Source organism: Columba livia, chromosome 8, assembly GCF_036013475.1.
Source record: "Columba livia isolate bColLiv1 breed racing homer chromosome 8, bColLiv1.pat.W.v2, whole genome shotgun sequence".
Taxonomy (NCBI): Eukaryota; Metazoa; Chordata; class Aves; order Columbiformes; family Columbidae; genus Columba; species Columba livia.
In genome coordinates this window covers 3,484,970-3,505,985 of record NC_088609.1, presented here as the reverse complement: position 1 = coordinate 3,505,985, position 21,016 = coordinate 3,484,970, and the positions used below count along the sequence as shown (strand labels likewise).

General features: G+C 39.8%; 1 protein-coding gene across 12 annotated transcripts in view; it reads left to right on the top strand.

The window, feature by feature from the left end:
• The window catches only part of MAST2 (microtubule associated serine/threonine kinase 2), a 218,166-nt gene that overhangs the window by 44,156 nt on the left and 152,994 nt on the right, over positions 1 to 21,016 (top strand). For 11 of the 12 annotated variants that reach the window (XM_065071488.1, XM_065071486.1, XM_065071480.1 and 8 more), the window contains exons 2-3: positions 4,727 to 4,874; positions 8,465 to 8,607. In XM_065071488.1, coding sequence (XP_064927560.1) covers positions 4,730 to 4,874; positions 8,465 to 8,607 — 288 coding nt within the window. In that variant the 5' untranslated portion in view covers positions 4,727 to 4,729. Of the gene's footprint in view, positions 1 to 4,726; positions 4,875 to 8,464; positions 8,608 to 21,016 lie in introns of those variants that run through there. The other variant, XM_065071493.1, reaches the window with a different exon arrangement.

Below are 21,016 nucleotides of genomic sequence, written 5' to 3'. Positions count from 1 at the left end.
TTTATTTTTTCTTTTTAATGTGTTCCTGCAGCTGGGAACACTTGGCACAAAGTTAACAACTTGAATTTCCCTAGTAAAACAACATGAAGTGAGAAGATTCATTAGTTCTAATCAAACATGCCTGAAGAGTTAGCGAGGAAAAAATCTTCCTATTGCAAGAACAGAATAAGGAGGGTATATCTCATGGTATAGGTTTCTGATACTATGTCTTCCAGGAAACATTTTTTTCCTTGTTTGATTTTAACTGTTGGGCTATATATATATATATATATTTAATAAAGAGGAATTTAAATTTGTACCTTTTCTGTCATCTGCATTGTACCTGCAGATGAGTGTTCAGAGGGAACTGTAGGTATTCAGAATGTGAAATGTGTGGGTGCTGCTCTGTACAACTATTGAAAGCATCCCTGTGGCAATAATGCTTAGCTTTGTAGTCATTCTGAAGTCTTAATATTGACACTCGGCCAAATGTATGTATTTATGTTTGTGGGAATGTTGGGATTTATTGCAAAGTTCTTCAAATAAATCTATTAAAGAGAAAAATACTGTACAACTCTTTTCTGTCTCTAAAATACTGACAGTTTTATACAATGTAATATATTCTGTAAAGCTTTTCTCTCTTCTTGATGTAGTAAGCACATATATTATAGCCTCTAAGAGGCTATGTTGATTTAATGTAATTTTCCTTGATTCTTCTGTGTCTGACATTTTTCAGGATGCTGCTGGCAAGTTAAACACACGCAGTTGAGAAGAGTCTTAGTTGCACGTTCTTATTCAACCTACAATTTTGGTCACATTTGGGCTCACCTCAGCTTGCTGGTGAACTGCTGGGCCTCTTCCCTCAATATGTCATGTTCAGGCAAATTTCAGTGCTAAAAACTAAAGCATAAATGCCATGATTCCATTGTGTTAATTGCTACTTACATAGATACTTGGTTTGCAATCTGTTCTCTAGGCCTTTAATTTTCTATTTTCAGTGTATTTTAAAGGATATTAGAGCAGACCTAATGACAAGAGCAGATTTATCTTTTATTAAGAGTATGTACACACGTTATATAAAGCGATGAGGAAAGGCTGAGAATAAAAAGAAAGCTGCTCAGGTATGTGCACACAATCCTGACACAACAGGTTTTTATCTTTTAAAGGACAAACAGTACTGTGTTAGAAAATGCAGCTTTCAGTGATGACTATTTTTATTCCTCTAAAGAAATTCAGAAAGTGTCAAGTTACCATCAAGTTACGTTACTCATTGTTATCTTCCTTACAAAACAGGCCAAAATTAGTGTGTTCTTTGCCGATTTCCAACAGTTTGCTGGAATTCCCTTCCAGATGGCCTTAGGTTGTTGTGCTCGTTAGACTTAAGAAGAAAAAAAATTATCATTTTTGTTGTTAGTGGATTATCACAGAATCGACTGGGTTGGAAAAGACCTCAGAGATCATCCAGTCCAACCCTTGGTCCAACTCCAGTCCATTGACTAGATCATGGCACTAAGGGCCATGTCCAATCTCAGTTTAAAAACCTCCAGGGCCGGCGAGTCCAGCACCTCCCTGGGCAGCCATTCCAATGCCTGACCACTCTCTCTGTAAAGAATTGCTTTCTAATATCCAGCCTCAATTTCCCCTGGCAGAATTGAAGCCCATGGCCCCTTGTCCTATTGCTGACTGCCTGGGGGAAGAGACCAATCCCCACCTGGCTAGAACTGCCCTTCAGGTAGTTCTAGAGAGTGCTGAGCTCACCTCTAAGCCTCCTCTTCTCCAGACTAAACATCTGTTATCTGTTGATAGAAACTTTTTTGTAGACTATTTTTTGTACCCCTCCTGTTCCCTGGCTCATAGTTTAACATGTTTTGCCCTGCAGATTTCAATATTTGGTAGCTACAGTTGAGTACTTTTGCTTAGTGTAGACATCACTAGGAAATACATATTTTTGAGTTATAGTACAGTTCTGTGTAAGGAACTGCTCATTTGTATGATCTGTTACGTCTCATGTAGGCCATAAAGAAGTGTATTAAGAAGTTTTGTTCCTAACACTGTCCTGTTGCTGGAATCCCCATCTCAGTAACCGTGGTTCTTCACCTGGTGGTTAAGAACGTACCCCGATGTGCGGCCACGCTTGAGTGTTCCCCTGGACTTGCAGATGAAGGGGCTGTGCTGTGTCACTCTCTTGCAACACCATTAAACAAACAATATGAAAAAACAAACGCCGCTGGAAATCATTGCGGTGGTGCATGCACTTCTTTTATTTCTTGGTTTAATTGCTTGGGAAACTTTCCCTGTGCAATGGAGTGGAAAAGATGACTGAGAAGATTCCTTGTAGCTGCACGCTGAGATTACCAGATCAGGATTTTAACGTGCGATATTAGTGCGATCTTACGCATCAGGAAGGACGTTTCTTGTCTTCTGTCTGCAGCTATTGTCGCGGTTTGTCTGGCTCTCCATCTTGCTGAGTGTAATAACCCCTCTGAGCGGATGTTTTGGTAGATGCACCCGACAGCATTGGTGCTCCATGTGCTCCTTCAGTTGCGCTGCTCTTGATTTAGCTTTTATCAGATCTAAAAAGCTTGTGTACTGTAACTCAAGATGAAATATTAAGAATTTGTAATTATTTTTACCAATAAGGAGAGACTGCATAGAGGGGGAAGGCTAGGGAAGTGGGCACATCTGCAAATGTCTATATATCGGGTGGGAAAATGAAATATAAAATAGATAAATTGCTTGTAACAGAACTTAGAGTAGTTTTGTTTCTTACTTTACTGCCTTCCCTTACTTTGGTGTCCTGAATGAATGAAATGGTCTGTTTTAGTAGCAGTTCACTGAGAAGGATGAGGCAGATGTAAGTGTGTGGTGGAGGAGAGATGGATGTGTACCTGAGGGAAAAAACAAACCAAACAGAACCTCCCAACACCACCACCAACCAACCCCAAAACCTTCAACAAACAAAGAAATCCCAGTTGGAAAGAGTCATGTTAATCTTGACGTTTGAATTTTGATGTTATTAAAACTATAATTATTACTAATAGTAGTAATATTGTTATTAATACTATAATTTCAAAATTGTTCTGTTGTTCTGCTGCATTTTTTTCAGGCAAAATAATACCTTGTTTTTCTCTCTCAAATTAAGAGATCAACCTGTTGCACATGCTGATTTTTCTTCGTCTTGTTGATTTGGATGTTAAATTAATTGTTGACTTGGAGTAAAATGACTAGATTTATTGGACGTTTCTTAGTGACAAGGCAAGACAATCATGGCAATGGGGAAAAAAGCTGGCTTTTCTAGGGATTAGTGCATTTTGCAGGGATTTCTAAGCAGGGCGGTGCATGGAGTGCAGGTGTGGCCAGGAGCATCTTGTGCAGGGGGCAGTTAAACAGTTATGGCTGATTTTGGGGAGGTAGCTGGATACCGAAGGATGCTGGGAACACTTAGTGGAATTGAAGCATGAGTGTGAGAGGGTAAGCTGGGTGAGTCTTCAACTTATTTGGTTGTAACCTCCAGTGCCTTTTTTATGTATGGTAATTTTGGACTGTCACAGTGGGGAAACACGATCTATTTTAGATGTTGTAGGCATTTAAAACAGGCCACATTAAAAGCGTGCAAGGCATAATAGTGTAGACTGAATAGATTTGAATTAATGACTTCAGAAATAGATTTTGACTGGAATATGCACATTTTAATTAAAACACTACTGGTAGATTAATTTTTGATTTAAACACGATTTAAAACTATGTTAAGACATGTGGTGATGTGTCATGCAGGGAAAGTGTTCCTTTCAGTTTATTTTCTGCCTCAGATGAGATTTTATGAGGATAAGCGTGGCTTAAAGTGCCATATAGCTAATGAGTGGTATTTGAAATAAAGTGGAACAATCCATTAAGACATGTGGAATGTGTTGCGCTACTGCAGAGAAGGGCGAACTTAGACTGAGTTCATCTAGATAGGCTGTAATGGAAAGTGTCACGTTATCTTCAAATCTGTGTATGATAGTTCTTGTAGTTCTTCTTTGGGTGTGAAATGAGAGTTTAACACCTCCAGAACAATGAAATGCATGGGGAAAGCACTGTGGTTGTGCTTGCCATTGTTCTACCTACTACTATTTTGATTGCAAGTTTGCTGTGTGCTGTGAAAGGAATCTACACGTGTAGGAGTGTTCCTGACAAAGACATGCCTAATTTTGTTTAAAGTAAAAACGAAGGCATTACACAAAAGATGATCGCTCTCCTAATTATTGTTTAGTGATTTATATATAGTCCTGTAGTAGAGCTGCAACTTATAATAGGAGTCTTGGTTTGCAATGGGACATTGCTACAGTTTCTTTATAGGTATATTAGTCATAGACTGGATGGAAAAAGTATTCAAGAAATTAGGAGAAAATACTCTTTGCTTTAGCAAGAAGTAGTTTGAATCACAGCTGAGCCTGATTTTTCAGTAGCCTCTTTTCCTACATACTGCAAGTGCAAATAACTGCTGTAGCATAATTGCCTTTTTCTGACTATTATTAATGATATTCCTTACAACAATAGTGTTCAAGGACCATATTTGACTGGCATCATGTGCGGTGCTTTCTGTGCAGATAGGTGGCATAAAAGAGGGTGATTTACAATTTTAAGTGTTTTTCTGTGTATGTGGTTTTATTTTTTTACCAGTTTCCTTTGTGCTTTGAAGATTGTACGTTTCAAACCCCGGATATTTAGCTGATACTAACAAACTTCTGCTTGCTTCTTCCTACAGGAGATGACAGCAGAGCCCGCTCCGTTCCGTTGCAGGAAGCTCAGCAACCCTGACATCTTTGCGTCTGCTGGGAAAACCAAGCTCCATCGTCAGCTCAGTCAAGATGACTGCAAGCTGCGAAGAGGTAGCTTGGCAAGCTCCTTGTCAGGTATGCCAGTTGGTAAAGACAATATGACAATTCATTACTATTAAAGATGCAGTATTGTTGGCATAACAGTTGTAATAAACGATACTGATTAGTCATCTCTTGAAAACTAAAGGTGACCTCTTGTTGGGATGGTTTACAAATTTTTATTTAAGAGATAGATGCAACAAGAAATATTAGTAGAAAAGAATGGAAAAAAAAAGACTGGATTTGGAGTGAAATTCTGTATGTTGCCCAGAGGGAAAAGTTAGAAGCTAAGCTTAATATGCAAAGTTAAAAGAAGGGAATGGTGAAACTTCAGGCATCGCAGCGATGCATTCTTACCTCTTTTACGGTCAGCACTGACTATAAGCTTGCCTACTTTGCCATGTTGTTCCTTATGGGGGAGCTGATTTTGATATCAGGATCAAATTCTTGTTTAGTTTCTTTTTGGCTTCAAAAGCACTGTAGGTGTTTGTGATTCAAAGTAAACGTGTTGCTTAGTAAGTAGATGCTTTTTCAGTTGGTGTAAAGCTTTTTTTCTTTTTTGTGAGCAGAATCTTCAGTCTTGTCGGAGAACTTAGATTGTCACTGTGGAAGCACGTAGTGAGCATAGTCTAATATTCAGGCAAAAAAAGAAGGACCAAGCTCAGTAGTTTTCTTTTTCAACTACTTGGTATGTGGGCCATGAGGTGATTTCACAGTTGTTTAAAGCTGGTATCAAGGTCTGTGATGCTGGCATTACAATGTATAGAGCTGCATGATCAGTCTAGAATGAAATAGCCATCTGTCTGAATGCTACTGTTTCTCTCTAGGGTTAACTTGCAGCCCATTTCCTCCCTAACTAGCTGACCGTTTGCCCATTTGCATGTTAGTGCAAGAACAAGAAGGGCTGAAGCCTCTCAGGTGGAAGAGGAAGAGGGTGAAGCCGCCTGTTTTGGCGGTAACATGGGCATGATTTGCATGACTGCAAAAATACATCCAGTGCTGGTCCCTCTGTCTTTTGTCAGGGGAAGGAAATATTCTGATGTTTGAGGTGCTAGATGTAATAGAATTAAATAAGTAGTAAAGTACACGTGTTATATTTTGGCTTGGCATTGTCTTAGTGTTTTCTTTGTAAGGAGCAGCTTGTTTCTGAAAAATGGCAACATTCATGATGTTTTGAACCCGTGTAAGTTTGTTCTCTAAGGTAGGTTGGTCGCTAGAGGAGAACAGAGGTTGAACTGCGCAGCTGTTGGCTGATCCCAATGACCGCAGACAGTACTGTAGTTCGTGTGTGCTTGTTTTTGAGTAAAAGTAAGCAAATGAAAGTAAAAATGCAGAAGCAGGAAAACTGGAAAAGTTCTGTTTCTTTTTTAAAAATAATTGTTCTCTTTGGAGATAACATTCTTTTAAATTTTCTGTCCTGAAATGATGTTGCTTCATCTTAATGACTTTTCAGTCTACTATAATGTGATTCAGGGAAGGGAGAAGAGCCCCAACAAGATCAGTTTAACCCAACTGGATTCAAACCCATAGATGTTTAGATACATATTTTAAATGTGGGTGTTTGGAACATATGTAGGACATGAGGCATGGTGGGGAGAGGCTTTAGCTACAGGCTCCATCCTGAAAATGATTCCACCTTATTTTTACAACAGAAGCAAGTTAAAGAGTATAGATGATCATGTATGCAAACCGGTTGCCTTAGATTTGACTCTTGGTGGAATTCTATCTTGCTCGATTCAGACTTTGTGGAACTAAAAGGATAAGGATTAGATAACTATATCTTATGGAGATTTAAATAACGTTATTCTTGCTCTGAAGCACTGGCAATTTGAACTATTAGATAATTATATGATTTGAATTGATGTTATAGGATATCTTTATTAGTGCTTTACTGAGATAAATACAGTAATGTACATTTGTGTAGTTTTAGATCTCTGCAGACAAGAGGAGTCGTATTTACACATAATTTTGGAAATGAGCAAACTCAAACTCACGTCCACAGCTGTAAGCAGCTTGGCTGGGGCTGGGAGGAAGGGACTGGCTCATATGCTGAGTCTGCTCGCCAGAGTCGAGCCTTCTCATCTCTCACACACTTTGACTCATTCTGTTAACATGTGCTTGGCCCATTGGTGGGAACTTTCACAGAAAATGAACATAAACTAGTTTAAAAAGAAAAAGAAGAGACAGCACTCTCCCTCCCTGCCACCCCTGGCATCATGGACAGTCACATTGTGTGACAGTCTTCCAAATATGGTAGCTGCTTTTATGTAGTGAATATAATATTTCACATCTAATTCTAAGGTCAAGTTGAATTTTTAAAATACTTTGTTGCTTCTGAGAAAAAAAATAGTTGTACAATATATGTGATTAAAGATGTAGACTGCTTCCTGCTGCTTATTGCAACAAATGTCGTAGTCGCCTGTGATTCCTGTTGTAGTATCTGAGCATGTAATAATCTGTTGAATGGAACTATCTTCACCGTGCTTAGGAGGGGGTTGTGTAATTTAGTCTCAGTCCTAACTTGAAGGAAAGCAGTGTCATTTACTCCCATGTTGCAGATGGTGAAGCTGAAGTACAGAGGTTGACTGACCAGAGTTACAGAGGAAGTCATCTGGAAGCCAGTAATGGAACCCAGATTTACAGACTTTTTCACTTATGTGTTTTTAACCACAGGACTATCTATTTTCCTTTTTTTTGTGAATGACATTGTACATAAAAGGAAACTGTCAGTCCTGATGGAGTCAGAATATGACCTACTTTGTCTTTGGTTCATTCTCATTGTGGAAATTTACTGCTGGACTTTATTTGAAAAGGAGTGTTATATTGACTAGGAAAAAATGTATTGAGCAAATTCATTTTAAGTGATTACAGTATTTTCTGCAGTAAACTACAGTGGTGTGAACTTGTTGAGATAGCAACTCCTCTCGTTACTGTTGTGTGTGTAGCGTGGGAGATCAGTGTCTGCACTAATCCATCACATACGAGGGGGACTTGGGAAAGCTATGAAATGTTTTGCTTTTAAGATAATATGATATTGCTGAAGAGTTAAATTTTTCAGACAGAAAATATCTGTTCCTGGTTCAAAGAAAACCAGTGTTTAAACATACACTACATTCTGATCCCAGCTGGGGGAAATCTGCTCCTGAATGTTCCAATGACAGGAGAAAGTGGGAATAGTTAGATTGCTAAGCTATTTAGAAGAGGTAATAGTTTTACAGTTATGGAAGCATTTTCATAAGAATTTTTAAAACTATACTTGAGAGATTTTGCAACATTAACATTGCCTCTCTGTGGGGCAATAAATTGTTTAATTGGCAGCAAATATTGTTTGCTTTTTAAGCTGTGAAGTATAGAAAGGTATAAAATGATAGAAGTATGTTTCTACAAGGTTTTGGATTTACCTGTTGCCTCATAATGTAAACTAGATTTTTTGGAAATACTTAGCTATCAAATGTAATGAATAGACAGGTATTGTGCTCTTAGAAGTTCTAACCTACCAAAACCTTTAAATTGCTTTTTTTTGTTAAATGCTTTTTTCTCCGCATGAAATATTTGTTTTCATTGTGTTTTGAACTTGCAAACTTGTTTAAAACCAAGCTGATAATATTTTGCTTTTGTGTTTAAAGGAAAACAGCTACTTCCCTTGTCAAATAGCGTCCACAGTGGAGTGGGACAGCCGATCTGGCAGCCACCTGGAGATACCTCAAACCTGGTCCGCATGAGAAATCAGTCTCTAGGACAGTCTGCTCCTTCACTTACTGCTGGTTTGGTGAGTCTGCAATACTCAGGATGTTTTGTGTTATAGATAAAATGTGGTGTCATCCTGTGCGTTAGTTTTTACCTTGCTTTCCCTGCTCCCGCTCAGTGGATGCATTTTGTTCCTGTGGGCCCTTTTTGGGGTAAAGGGTGAATTAGGAGAACACGTTCATCCTGCTTTTGGCAAAAAGCAGGAAAAAAATGTGTGTGAAGAATAATTAGTTTTGGGGATGCTCCTCAATGCTACTTAAGCTGCCTGATACCTGAAAGAAAATATCACTGGGCATCTGGGGAGATGTGAGCGTGGGAACTTGACTGTTGAAAACAAGTTTAATTGGGAAATAGCTTTCAGAGTAGCTACCTCTGCCTGTTGCTCTAAAGAACAGCCACGGGGATGAAGCTGAAAGGGGCAGCTGTCCAAGGAATTGGAGAGCTGGAACTGACATCCGCTCTTCCGCGTGGTTTCTGTCTAAAGGTCTCGGTCAAGTGAATGTATTTTTGAAGAATGTTGCATCTGCTAAATTAGCATATTCGAAGAAGAGGGTGTTCTGTAGGGGGGAAACTCAGATGCCTATAGTCAAGACTGAATGGCAAACCAAAAGGAACACACATCTTGTTTGTAGAGGTTCCTTAGTACCTCTAAATATCTAAAATCACTGTAGGGCAAGGAGAAGGAAAATACAAGGGTAGGAAAAGACAGTTATTTGTGTGCAGTCATATGTGCCACATAAATAGTTGCTAAATAGTAGACTAAAAGGAAAGCTAGAACCTTTTCTTGCTGATCTTCCATAGAGTTGCCTGTGTAACAACTTTTTAATGAGGCAGTTTTGTTCACTACTTTACAGAGCTGCAAGTAACAGGGTAAATTTATACTACACTGTAAGACTGTTTAGAAGCAAAGACCCCTCCAGTAACTGGGTGCACCTTGGATCTAGCCCTTAGAATTTTTGGGGGGATCCTAGACAGTTTGGCACCACCAGGCTCTGAAAAGATACTTTAATTTTTAAAGTTCAAAAAGCCATGCAGTTGTGCTGCCACTAAGATTGATTTCACAATGAAGTATTTGCAGTCTTGACATTTTCAGACATGGTACTATATTGAAATTTTTCGGATTTGTGTTTTGTCTTCGTTTGGTGCCTGTTCAGTGTTTGCCTTACACTTCTGTTCTTATCAGGGGTTATAATTTGACTAGATTGAGAGTGAGGGAAAATGCTCTTGTGAACTTGGCATCTAAGTATTCATCTGATGGGAATTAAAAAAGTAATGTGTTAAAACACAGGCCTGTTCTCAAGAGGCAGGCAAAGGCCTTGGAGCTTCAGAGCTTAAATTAATGAAAATAACTGTGCTTTAAAACCAAGCATTAGTTCTCTGACATTTGGTTTGGAATACTAGGTTGTTGCTTAACAGCTGGGTACAATTCAGCAAGCTGCACATATGTTTGTGTGGTACGATTCTGCATGTTACTAGTATGATGTATTTTCAGTTTGTCATGGCGGTGCTTGTGCTGTCTATCAAATATTCTGATATGAAACACAATGCCATTAGCTTATTTTAAAAAGAATTAAAAGTTCTTTGCTTTTTAATTAAAGCAGAGAAATTGAGCTATAAATCCAGTATTTGTCTGTCTGTGATGCTGTTAGGTACTGAAGTATATGCTTACTTTCCCATCTTTGTATACTTTATGGGGGGCTGTATGTTAATTACAGTTGCAGTTAATTAAGCCTAGAAATTAAGGCTTTTTATATGAAGTGGGCTTCTAAAGCAATGACTAAAGTGCTGGTCACGAGATGAACACCTAATTAAACGCCGCGAGTCCTGGGATCTTGGAGCCTAGTACACGTTTGCAGCTGTTTTAATATGCTCGTGGTATTGAAATACGTTTCACAAATTAGAATAGCAAAAGGTCTCTTGCCAGTATAATTAATCTGCTTTGAAGAATAGCTCTATTAAGAGATGAGTAGGTTCAGTAATGCAGAGTGTCATTTTAATATGCCGGCCTTGATTGCTAGAGCATTTAATTCTTGTAGCATTTGTTGCAATACAATAGACAGATAGCGAGAGAGAAGTGGGAGTGTGGTATGGGAAAGCCAGGACACTCAGAGCTGCCTGCATTGTTTCTGCTCCCTCCTTTTGGCACTGTAGCTATCAGTGGATTTTCCTTTGCTAAGTTGCTTTGCTGGCGTTCAGTAATGTGTGTTTTTACTTTCTAGCCACGGCTTATCCTACAGATTGTTTGCTGTGCTTAAGTTGCTTTCTTTTCAACTTTGAAAGCATTTGCAAAGCAAAAAGATAAATGAACAATGGCAAATCTATAGAAATTAGTTTGCAGCTTCTGAAACAAGACTGATAGCGAGGCTACTTATCAGCAACAACCCAAGAACTGGAAATAGATAAAATTCTAACATGCTCAAGTTACATAAGCACAATTTACTGTTAGACAGAATCCTTCAGCTCGTACATGCGTGATAGTCTGGATTAATGTGTCTGCACAGAACTTGCCACTAGAAGCCGGGGCAGACTGAATGCCCAGCGCTGTCAGGGTTGAGTGATAATGCTGATCTGACCCGTGTGCTGTCTAAATGTCTGTGAGGATTTCAGAGGACGACCTTCAGTTGATCATCTGCTCTTAAGACGGATGGCTCTGATCCCAGTAGATTGAGTTCTGGTGGGGAGCATCCTATTTAAGACTTTTAAATCCCTGTGATAGTCAAGGAAGCAATCAGAGAAAAAAAATACAAAGCATCATTGTGGGTTTTCTGCTTTCAAGACCCAAATATAGTAACAAGTGGGGGTAATAATGTGGAAAATGTCTTGCGACTTAGTTTGGGGCTTTATTGATCTGAAATCTCAACCTGCAGGCCCTTTGTCATAAAGAGTTAGAACTCAGTGTTCTGAAGGCAGCCGATGTGGCTGATCAGGAATATGGATGCCTTCTCATACGAAGAAAGGCATGAAGAGCATCAGAGTCTGTTAATTTTAGAAAGGAAAAAGAGCTCGTGAAGAGGAGGTTGTGATTGTTGTAGGGAAGGTAGATTGGGTGTTGTTTTCTTACAACTCTTTTGACAAAATTCAGGATTGCCAGAAGCAATGCCACCAGGTGTTAATGCTCCAGGGCTGGGCATTTATGGGCAGGCAAGGGATGATTTTCCCCTCGTGTTTGTTGTTAAGGACAGGTTGCTCCAGTGGAACGCCACACTAACGCTGAATATGTATTTACATTTGTGGAGATGTGGGGGTTTTTAATGTGTGTGTCCCCCATAGAGAGCATCTTAAGCACTGTCTCCAGCATTTTGTGAAAGACACAGCTGCAGTGTGCTACCTGTTAATTAGGGCTACATCTTTAAATGCATTGTTCAATGTCTAACGCCTGGGAAAGCTCGAGATGTTCCAAGTATAAGAAACCATGAGTGTTCTGTCTGCCAACTGTGGCGATGGGAAAACATTTGAAGAAGCCTGTTTGCGGAAAATTAGATACCTTTGTGAAAGATTTTGAACCTTTCTTTGGATTTTCTAAATTTACTTGGATGTTTCTAAACTGTTCTCAGTACTGAACTGAAACTGTCTGTATTCCTTGAACTGAAAAACTCAACATCGTTTTTGAAAATGGGGTTGAGGATTCCAGGTGGGTGGTTGCAGTTCTCTCTTCAGTGTCAGCTTTGTTGTGTATGTTCTGTACCACAGAGTACGTGGTCAGAGCCGTTTCTTCAGAGGTGAAGTCTGATGCATGAGCAGTTGATGCTCTCTTAATCTTCTGATGCCAGACCAGCCAGATTACATTGCAGGAACAGTCTCCTCTTCAGTGAATAATTTCAAATGGTTTGCAGTTTTACATTTGTAATGTAATGTCTGGAATGAAGTGATACAATTATGTATTCTTTGCTGTTGTAAAGACTGCCAGATAGTTCACCTTTCCCTGGCCTTGTTTTAGAAGTGGTTAAAAGACAAACAACCAACCCCCAAAAACCTCTCAGATTTTGAGTAATGATCTGGAGGACAGAAAGGCTCAAATGCAAAGACTTAAAATTACTAGCAAGCTAAAGAACTTTCTGTGTTGAATGACACTGAGCCGGTGACGCTGTCCATTCAGTCTGATTTATTCTGAACTTTTGGTTTCCCCAAAGCTGTGAATTAGGCAACACTGGGAGGAAACGTCATTCTTGTGATGGTGGGTCCTTGGCTCTGCAGGGCGGTGGTGTTGGAACCCTGGTCACTGAGACAGACTTCACACTGTGGCGTGTTATCTTTGTCCAAGTGGGGTGGGCTTTTTAGATGTAGGAGAGAACATTTACTGTTTATTTTCAAAATTTTTACTCCTTTGCTTTTTAAACTTCATTTTAGCAGTGGGATCAGTTGTACCTAATACATAAACTTCCTGTAATAGTGTCTTTCCCCCGTGCAGGTTGCTTTTAATCACAAAATATTGTGCTTTCATTCTTTACCACTCGTGGCTACCGAAAAGAGTGGCAAGTTGGATGTGCTTTTATTCTGTATCTCTCCTGGCTACCGGAAAGAGTGGCAAGTTGGATGTGCTTTTATTCTGTATCACTCGTGGCTACCGGAAAGAGTGGCTGGTTGGATGTGCTTTTATTCTGTATCTCTCCTGGCTACTGGAAAGAGTGGCTAGCTGGCTATGGATTTGGGTTTGTGGGTGAGACGAATTTAGGCAATTCCCTTCAAGTGAATGGGTGAGCGCAATCCAAGTGCTCGTGGTGGCACTCGCTGTGGCCGTGGCGCTGCTCTGCCATCTGCCGATGGGCCGCGGCAACCGGCGGAAATCAGCTGCTCCAACGTCCGAGTGCGGCTTTGTAAAGCTTTCTAGGGATCCTGGTAATTTTTAGTGATTTTACAGCACTGGCATATTATTTCTGGGATTATGTGCCACAGCCTGTTTTTTAGCTGGAGTATGAATTAGCTTCATATTTTAATACTATACTGTGGTTCGCAACATTCTGTTTATGGTAACACAGAGATAATGGTTGGGGTGGTTGTGAATAAAATAAGATTATTATTTTAAATATATTATTTGAAGCTAATAATATAAGTAATTGTTTGAATTTTTAGGTCAGAAGCTGTGTTTCCCAGTTGTGTTTTAGTTTATGGCCTGCTAGGTGGTGCTGGAGTACTGGAGGTCTCAATATAGTGAATTGTGTTTTCAACACAAAATGACAGCACTGCTACACGCCAACCTAAAGAAGGGCTAGAGGTGTTTTCCTGTAGACTGTAGCTAAAGGAGACCTTAATTTTATGTTGATCGTCAATTCAATACGGAAATTAATAATTCAAAAGGCTTGATGAAGTGCAGTGGAACTAGAAATTCAAGGTTCTTTATACTCTGCTTCAAAAACCATCCTAGTTATAAAAGAAAATTCTGAGTCTCCTGCTTGGTCCCTAGTGCTTTAATGGGTTTGCTGTTTGTTATTTAGGATGTCTGTGTTATGCAGGCGTCTGGGTAGTGGTTGTTCATCTCACAGTGATGGGGCCCTGGGAGGAGCGGGGTTTGCAGCGATCAGCAGGTATCTGACTAGCACATTAAACAGTTTGCGAAGCACAGAAGCTGATCTTCCACCACGCTCTCTGCCTTTTCACTTGGTATGTCTTGATATGCCTGGATATGTCTGCTGGCAGTGAGGTGACTGCATAGAGCTCAGGCCTCTACCTCCGCACAAAAGAATTAGATGTAATCTCTGTTTTATCATCGAAAAATCCAGTACTAGTTGGGTGACAAATCATTAACGCCAGTTGTGCACAGAGCTACCTCCTGCTCATTGACTGGGTACTTGGTACAGAAGCAGGCGTTTGAATCTGATGAGAAAACTTCATTTACATTTGTGTGTTCTGAAACATGCAGCTGCTCTTTTCCCCAAATGTTTTGTCATGGATAACTTTTAGTTTGTATTTTAGGTGGTAACACGTTGAGTATTTAAATGTTGCTGAACACAGCTGGAAATATTTTTGTCAAAGGGTAATGGTTAAAATTATAGCTGATGAAGACCATACATTGTTTTAGGGAGTGTGATGGGTGCGCTCAACCCCCTTGAGCAGACTGGTGGTGGTTTGGTACAGGCTCCACAGGAGGCCAAGGCTGGGGCTGGGCCATGGAGTGCTCCAGCTTACCCACAGAGGAGCAGACGGTGCAGCGAGCACGGACGTGGATGAGCTTGGGACACCGATCATGTGAGAGACGTGAATAGCAGGCGGCTTTTCCAAAACTCATCGTCAAGGAATAAAGGAAGTTGTGGGTACGAGGAGCCTCACGCATACCTTTTCCGCCACACACGATTTGACTGTGAGCGAACCACGGCAGCCAGGCTGTGTGCTGGTGATATCCCCGTGAGCTGGGACACCCCTCAGGGTTGCTCCTTGGGGCAGAGACACCCTTTACCAATGGCACATCTTCGGTAAGAAATTGATATTGTGCATAACCTTGTGTGGTAACTTTGATTTTTGCCTTTGTAACTTTGCATACAGAATTGATACTAATGAAACATTACCAATCCATGTGGACATTCAGTATTAACCATTACAACCTCTGTATTCCTTACCCTTATATCCTTAGGCATAAGCTATTGACCAAGTCTGGGACTAAGGTTGGACCTAGCTGCACTGAGGCTCCATAAGGATTTTAAGCAGCAAGGGCATCCGTTCTGAATCTTGTGACTCAACAGCAGGGTTTCCTTCACCCTTTGCATCCCAGTCTGTGTGTGAAACATCCTAACTGGAGGCTGACTCAATTTTCCTCTGTATATTTCCTCCATGCAGTAATTAATAAGGTGAACCTTGCCATTGAACTTGTTGAGTGTTGTCAAACCACTGTTACCTCAATGAAGCATAGTACCGCTTCTCTCTTTTTAGTGAGGTGTGTTCCACTCATTCCATGATGGGGAGTAGAAAACTTTCAGTGCTTGGCTGTACAAGTAGAATTTAACGTTTTTACGTTGCTAGAAAAGCAGAAGAGAACAGAAACTATGGTTGTACAAATGAATGGATTTTATTACTATATGAAGCAATGGAAATTGCATTTTAAAGTAGCAGTTGTAATTGTAATAATATGAGATGGGAAGTAAATGGATTTCTACATCAGGACCACGTGAAGTCTGTGTTTATACATGTTAATTAAAACTTTGCATTTACTTACGCTGCAAAATCTATGGGTGAATCTTTGATAATTTGGGTACTTTATCAGTTCTGGAAGATGTGGCTCGAAGGGGGTGGATAGAAGACGGGTGTTGCCTGAAGAACCCAAGCAGTGTCCAGGCCGCATTTGTTTGAAGGGCCTGGGCTTGAGGAAGAGGAAGGAAGTGAGTTCTAGACAGAGGGTTGTACGGATTGGCATGAGCTGAATGATGAAACTTGGAAGTACAAACGAGGAGTGTGGTTCTGGTAATGTGCAACAGTGGAGAATAAGGGCTTCGCAAAGAAGTAAATGATATTATAAGCAACCTACAGAAGAGCTTCTTTGAATGTGTTTAAGTATTCCGAACAAAATTCTGCTCAGTGGGCAGTGTTTAGAGTGCTTGCAGAGACTTTGTCACAGCTTTAAGGTGTCTCTGGTAGGAAAACGCGTTAAAAAATGCATATGCTGTAATTTGTGTGTTTTCATGATAGATTCAGGACGCTTGCTGCACAATGTCATTTAAAACTGATAGTCCCGATAGGTTTTTCACTAATAAACTTCATTCTGAATAATTCATGTGTATCTCTGTAAAGAACAGCAAATAATTGTGATACATTCTGTACTAAAGTTATATTTAATATATAGTGTGCATTACTTAAACACAGTCAGCATCTTGGTCTGAAGAAACTTCGGTGTATTAACAAACACAGTCCGCATATTTTACTCCCTTTGGTTAAGTGGGTTCCGTTTGGAGTGGACTCATTGGCTCAAAGGAGATTCTCATACTTGAAAGAAGATTTGAACACCCTTCTGTGTAACCTGAGGCTTGTCATTGTAGGAAATATGAATTCATAAAACTCGCCTTGTGATAACTGTTAGGCACCAGCCTGTCAGTTTGAATGATTGCAGTTCTCATTATCTTCAGATGCTGCGTGTTATTTTTTTTGTCTGTGAATATGTTGAATTGATTTTTGGCACATGCAGTCAGTTTTGTTCCTGACAGAAGTGCTATTGTAGGTGTAAAATGGGAAACTTCTCTAGTGTGCATGGAAAATGAGGTTTTTTGCTTGGGGAGCCGTGAGGAACTTAAGATAAAATATAGAGAATTATTCAGACTGTCTTGAACACACGTCAGTGAGTGAGGCTTTGTTCCATGAGAGCAGTGTTCTGTGGTTCTTAATGACATCTATATAAAAACGTACTGACGTAGACAATAAAAATTCTGCTTTATAATTTAAAAATGTTGACAATTGGTTGTTTTGGTGATTTTTGCATGTATTTCCATAGAAAGGCAATGTGAGATGCCTGCATTGAGTATGTTAGTATGGCTGCCTGTGTCTGGTAACACTTCTGGGAACTGTTCCCTAGGGTGTGATAACAGGAGGGTCAGTCTTTAAGCATGAAATAGTTTGTTTGTCTAAGTTTCAAACTGCTTTGTTCTAGTAACGCAAACTGTTTCGAGCTTTAGGACATACTAAAAATCCACCCTAACTCTTTGACTAAGCAAAAGCTTTGGAGTCACTCTAGAAATTAGTAGCGTAATCCTCTATGTTTGGCTGCCGCTTTTTGTTTGGTATGTTTTCCATACTTCATCATTTTGGTGTCTTTCCAGTCATTGAACCAGCTTCAGCCCCAGAGACATAGCGATTGCTTATTTGAGCACTTGGAGGAGAATGGGACAGTGGTTTATACGCTTCACCTCTGAACAGCTGCCACTCGGAATCATTCCTGAGCGTTAAGCTGAAGTCCTTATTACCTCCAGATGACTAGAGGGCGAGAGGTGAAATCTCTTGACAGAGATAAGTGTAGCCTTGTAAGTGCAACTCTAGTACTAAAGCCAGGCTTATGCAACAGTCCTGATATCTGAACTTTGATAAAGTAAGGTACAGAGAGGTCAAGTCACTTGGTCGTCAGTAGAGCTGGGAGAAAGCAGGACCTCACAGACTTTCTGTAAAGCTCAGTTTATTAACGCTTGGGAAATGTTTGAAGCTCAAACGGGCAGTGCTAGGAAATAACATTCCTGTAGTTACTGTATATATTTTGCCTGTGTCATTCTATTCTAATTGTGTTAATGATATTTAGATTTTAAAGTCAAGCGTTCAGAAGCCAGGGAATAACTTGATCTCTTACCTGGCTTTGCTATGTTATTATTGCTATCCTGAGCATGTATTCAGGAGTTGTGAGTTTTAAACTCTCACGGGTGGGAACTGAAGAGTCCTTGTGCTGTGAGGACACGAGGTGTGAAGTCACAATAACCATTACACTAGCAAGCCTGAGTTAGAGTCAATACCTGCAGTTCTTCCCTTTGTGAACAGAGATGAGGATAAATAATGGCCAGGCTGTTCTTCAAAGCTTTGTTTGTTGCAGGAATAGATGAGGAGAATTCTTGGATTGTGGCATTTTGGACTGGTTGGAGTTTCTTTCATTGAAAGCAGTTGTGGCCACTTAAGTACATATGGTGCAGAATTTGCTGAGAGGATGCCTCATGCGTTCAAGCCAAACCAGCTATAACCTAAGGTGCTTGATTAGTAAATGGTCTGGAACAACTGGCTGGGGTGCTTCTCGCTTTTGGTATTTATTGCAATGACCAAGTTTCCATTAAGAAAAAAATTCTGCATGCATCACAAATATAGTCAGGTCGAGACTATAGCACGAGTGCACAGAAAATGTGTCTCAATGTGAACTTGAAGTTATTGGTGAGGGGGAAATGTTTATAACAGAGGATTGAAAGATGTGCAGAGTTTCAGATCTGTCATAAAAAGATGTGAAATGTAATTAACCTAAAATGACCTTTAAAATATTTTTTTGAGCTTGATAAATTAAATGAGCTATTGAGGTAACTGAATAAGAGATCTTAATTTTATACCTTAAATAATATCCTATTAAAATCCTCAAGATTTTGCTTTGTGATGGAATCCAGTGAGACTTATATTTTCACAGTGACCTCAGGATTCAGTAACACCGTTAATATATTCAGTGCATATTGGAGGGGTAAGGTCTAGGTTAATAGCAGCATTTGTTCTTTAAGTGCTTGAAGCCACAAAGCTCTAATTGAAGAAATGAATGTTCAAATCTCATTATTTTAATGCAGTCGGATGGTATAGTGACACTAAAAGTAGTTCTGTGATTAACTTCTAGGGCAGGGTTCATAATTTGTCCGTGAAAACAAATTCCTGTGGAACTTAGAATTAAACTTATCTTCTTCAGAGTTTAAATAAAACACGGAACTTCAGGTCTAATGTAGTTTCTGTATTTGTCTTAACTCAAAATTAGAAACAAGTATTTGCATACCTTTAATATGGGGAACACTGCTATCTGATTTGTTTACATGAATAAAGGTACAGTGCACACACTACATTTTTCCCACCAAGACTTGAAGTTAGTTACTTTGCTACATATTTGTTTCAAGTAGTTTGGCAAATTTGCATTTTGAATCTTCTAAATGTTGGTAACTGAACTAATCGAACAGATGAGCTGTTGCCAGGAAGATACACAGCGTGTTTATTGCAGTGTCAAGAATCCAAGGGTTGAAGACAAAGGTCAGGACGTTCATTACTGTTTGCATTTCATCAGCGTTGTTGCAATGTCACGTACATGCAGAATTATCTGAGTTTAGAGGAGTGCCGTGTCAACATTGTCAAATTATATTGATCAGGCATTAGCACCAATCCTGATTAAATAGGCAGCTGTTTAAAGCGGTATATTTGACAATGACACATTTTCATTTTCTATATGAGTACTGGCTTGCTGACATGTTTGTTTTCTCTATATAATTTACATACTGTGTTCAAAATGTTGCTGACTAAGAAATAGTTGAATTATACCAGACACAGAGTAGAAAGAAAACTGGACCTTCTTATGGCTGATATGAACACGTATGAATATCGGGTAATATCTACGAACAAATCAGTTGATTTATGTACGACCTTAATTCCAAGAGAGCACTCTAATAAATTGAATGGAATGTTTCTCCCTCCTTTTTTTTTAATGCTAAAGGTTATTTAGAAAACAGGTATATATAGATTATATTTTAAAATCTTTGTATAAATGAGAGATGTTGAAAACCTTGGGGAGCCTGTTCCATGTGGGTTATTGTCAGACAAACCCGTGGTATCAGCTTTGCTGGGAAAGCATCAAGAATAGATTAAAATCCCTTGAACTGGAGGAGTGCTTGGCCATTAAACTTGGCTCTGCGATGATGTGATAGATATCCCTTACTGTTCTAATTGCCGAATTCCTCTATTTTTCCGTAAGCAAAAGGTAAGCTGCTGCTCTTGCCCTTGGCTTACTATAAATTGCAATAATTTCAAGGGAAAGGTGTTGTGCCTGACTTCTTCAATGAAGTACATTAATGGTGCGTGCCCTTCCATCTGTTATCTGGTGTCTTTTTGTGTCCCATTCTTAACAAGGCTTTTATCATCAAGCTTTGCCTGCACTGTGTGAGATCTCTGTCTGAAAACAGTCATGGGCAACCGTTAGTATTTGTTAGCTTCATTTTTCCCTGCTCATCAGGAAACGTCTCCAGTGGTTTAGGTGTTAACAGCGGGCAACCAGAGTTTCTCATTCTGGAGCAGGCAGTGAAAGGCCGACAAAACTCCGTTTTTGTGTTAAGTAAAATGGATAAAGTTGATTTAACTCCATTTCACCTAAGCTACATAATTGAGCTTATCCTTTTTGTTATAAGCTTCTATTCTGTGTTGAATCCCTTGGTTCAGAGTAGTGGAAAGTGTATAATAATGTTCACTGCCTTGAAGTATAATTATTACATTTTCTCCTGTATGTTTTACAGATAATTACTTTAATCCCATAAAATGCTCAAATTCTGACATGGCTATGCTGAGGACTGGCAGTCCCACTGTCTCTTCTGTGTCCCAGTACGGTGTCCTTAAAATATATGGGAAAGGTTAAAGAGGTTGGGGTTGTGGCTGGGTGGTGCTGTGTGTTTGAAGACCCTCTTCCCCATCCCCATTTGAAACAGGGGAAGCATCAGTGAGTAGCACAGACCACCTGAGCGCTGAAACCTGGATCTAATTAAGCAATAGAGTGTAGTATCAGCAAGTTTGCTGATGACACCAAACTGGGAGGGGTGGCTGACACTGGAAGCTGTGCTGCCATCAGAGACCTGGACAGGCTGGAGAGCTGGACGGGGAAAATGTAATGAAATAGAACAAGGGAAAGTGTAGAGTCTTGAATCTGGGCAGGAACAACCCCAGGTTCCAGTGTAAGTTGGGGAACGACCTATTAGAGAGCAGTGTAGGGGAAAGGGACCTGGGGGTCCTGGGGACAGCAGGGTGACCATGAGCCAGCA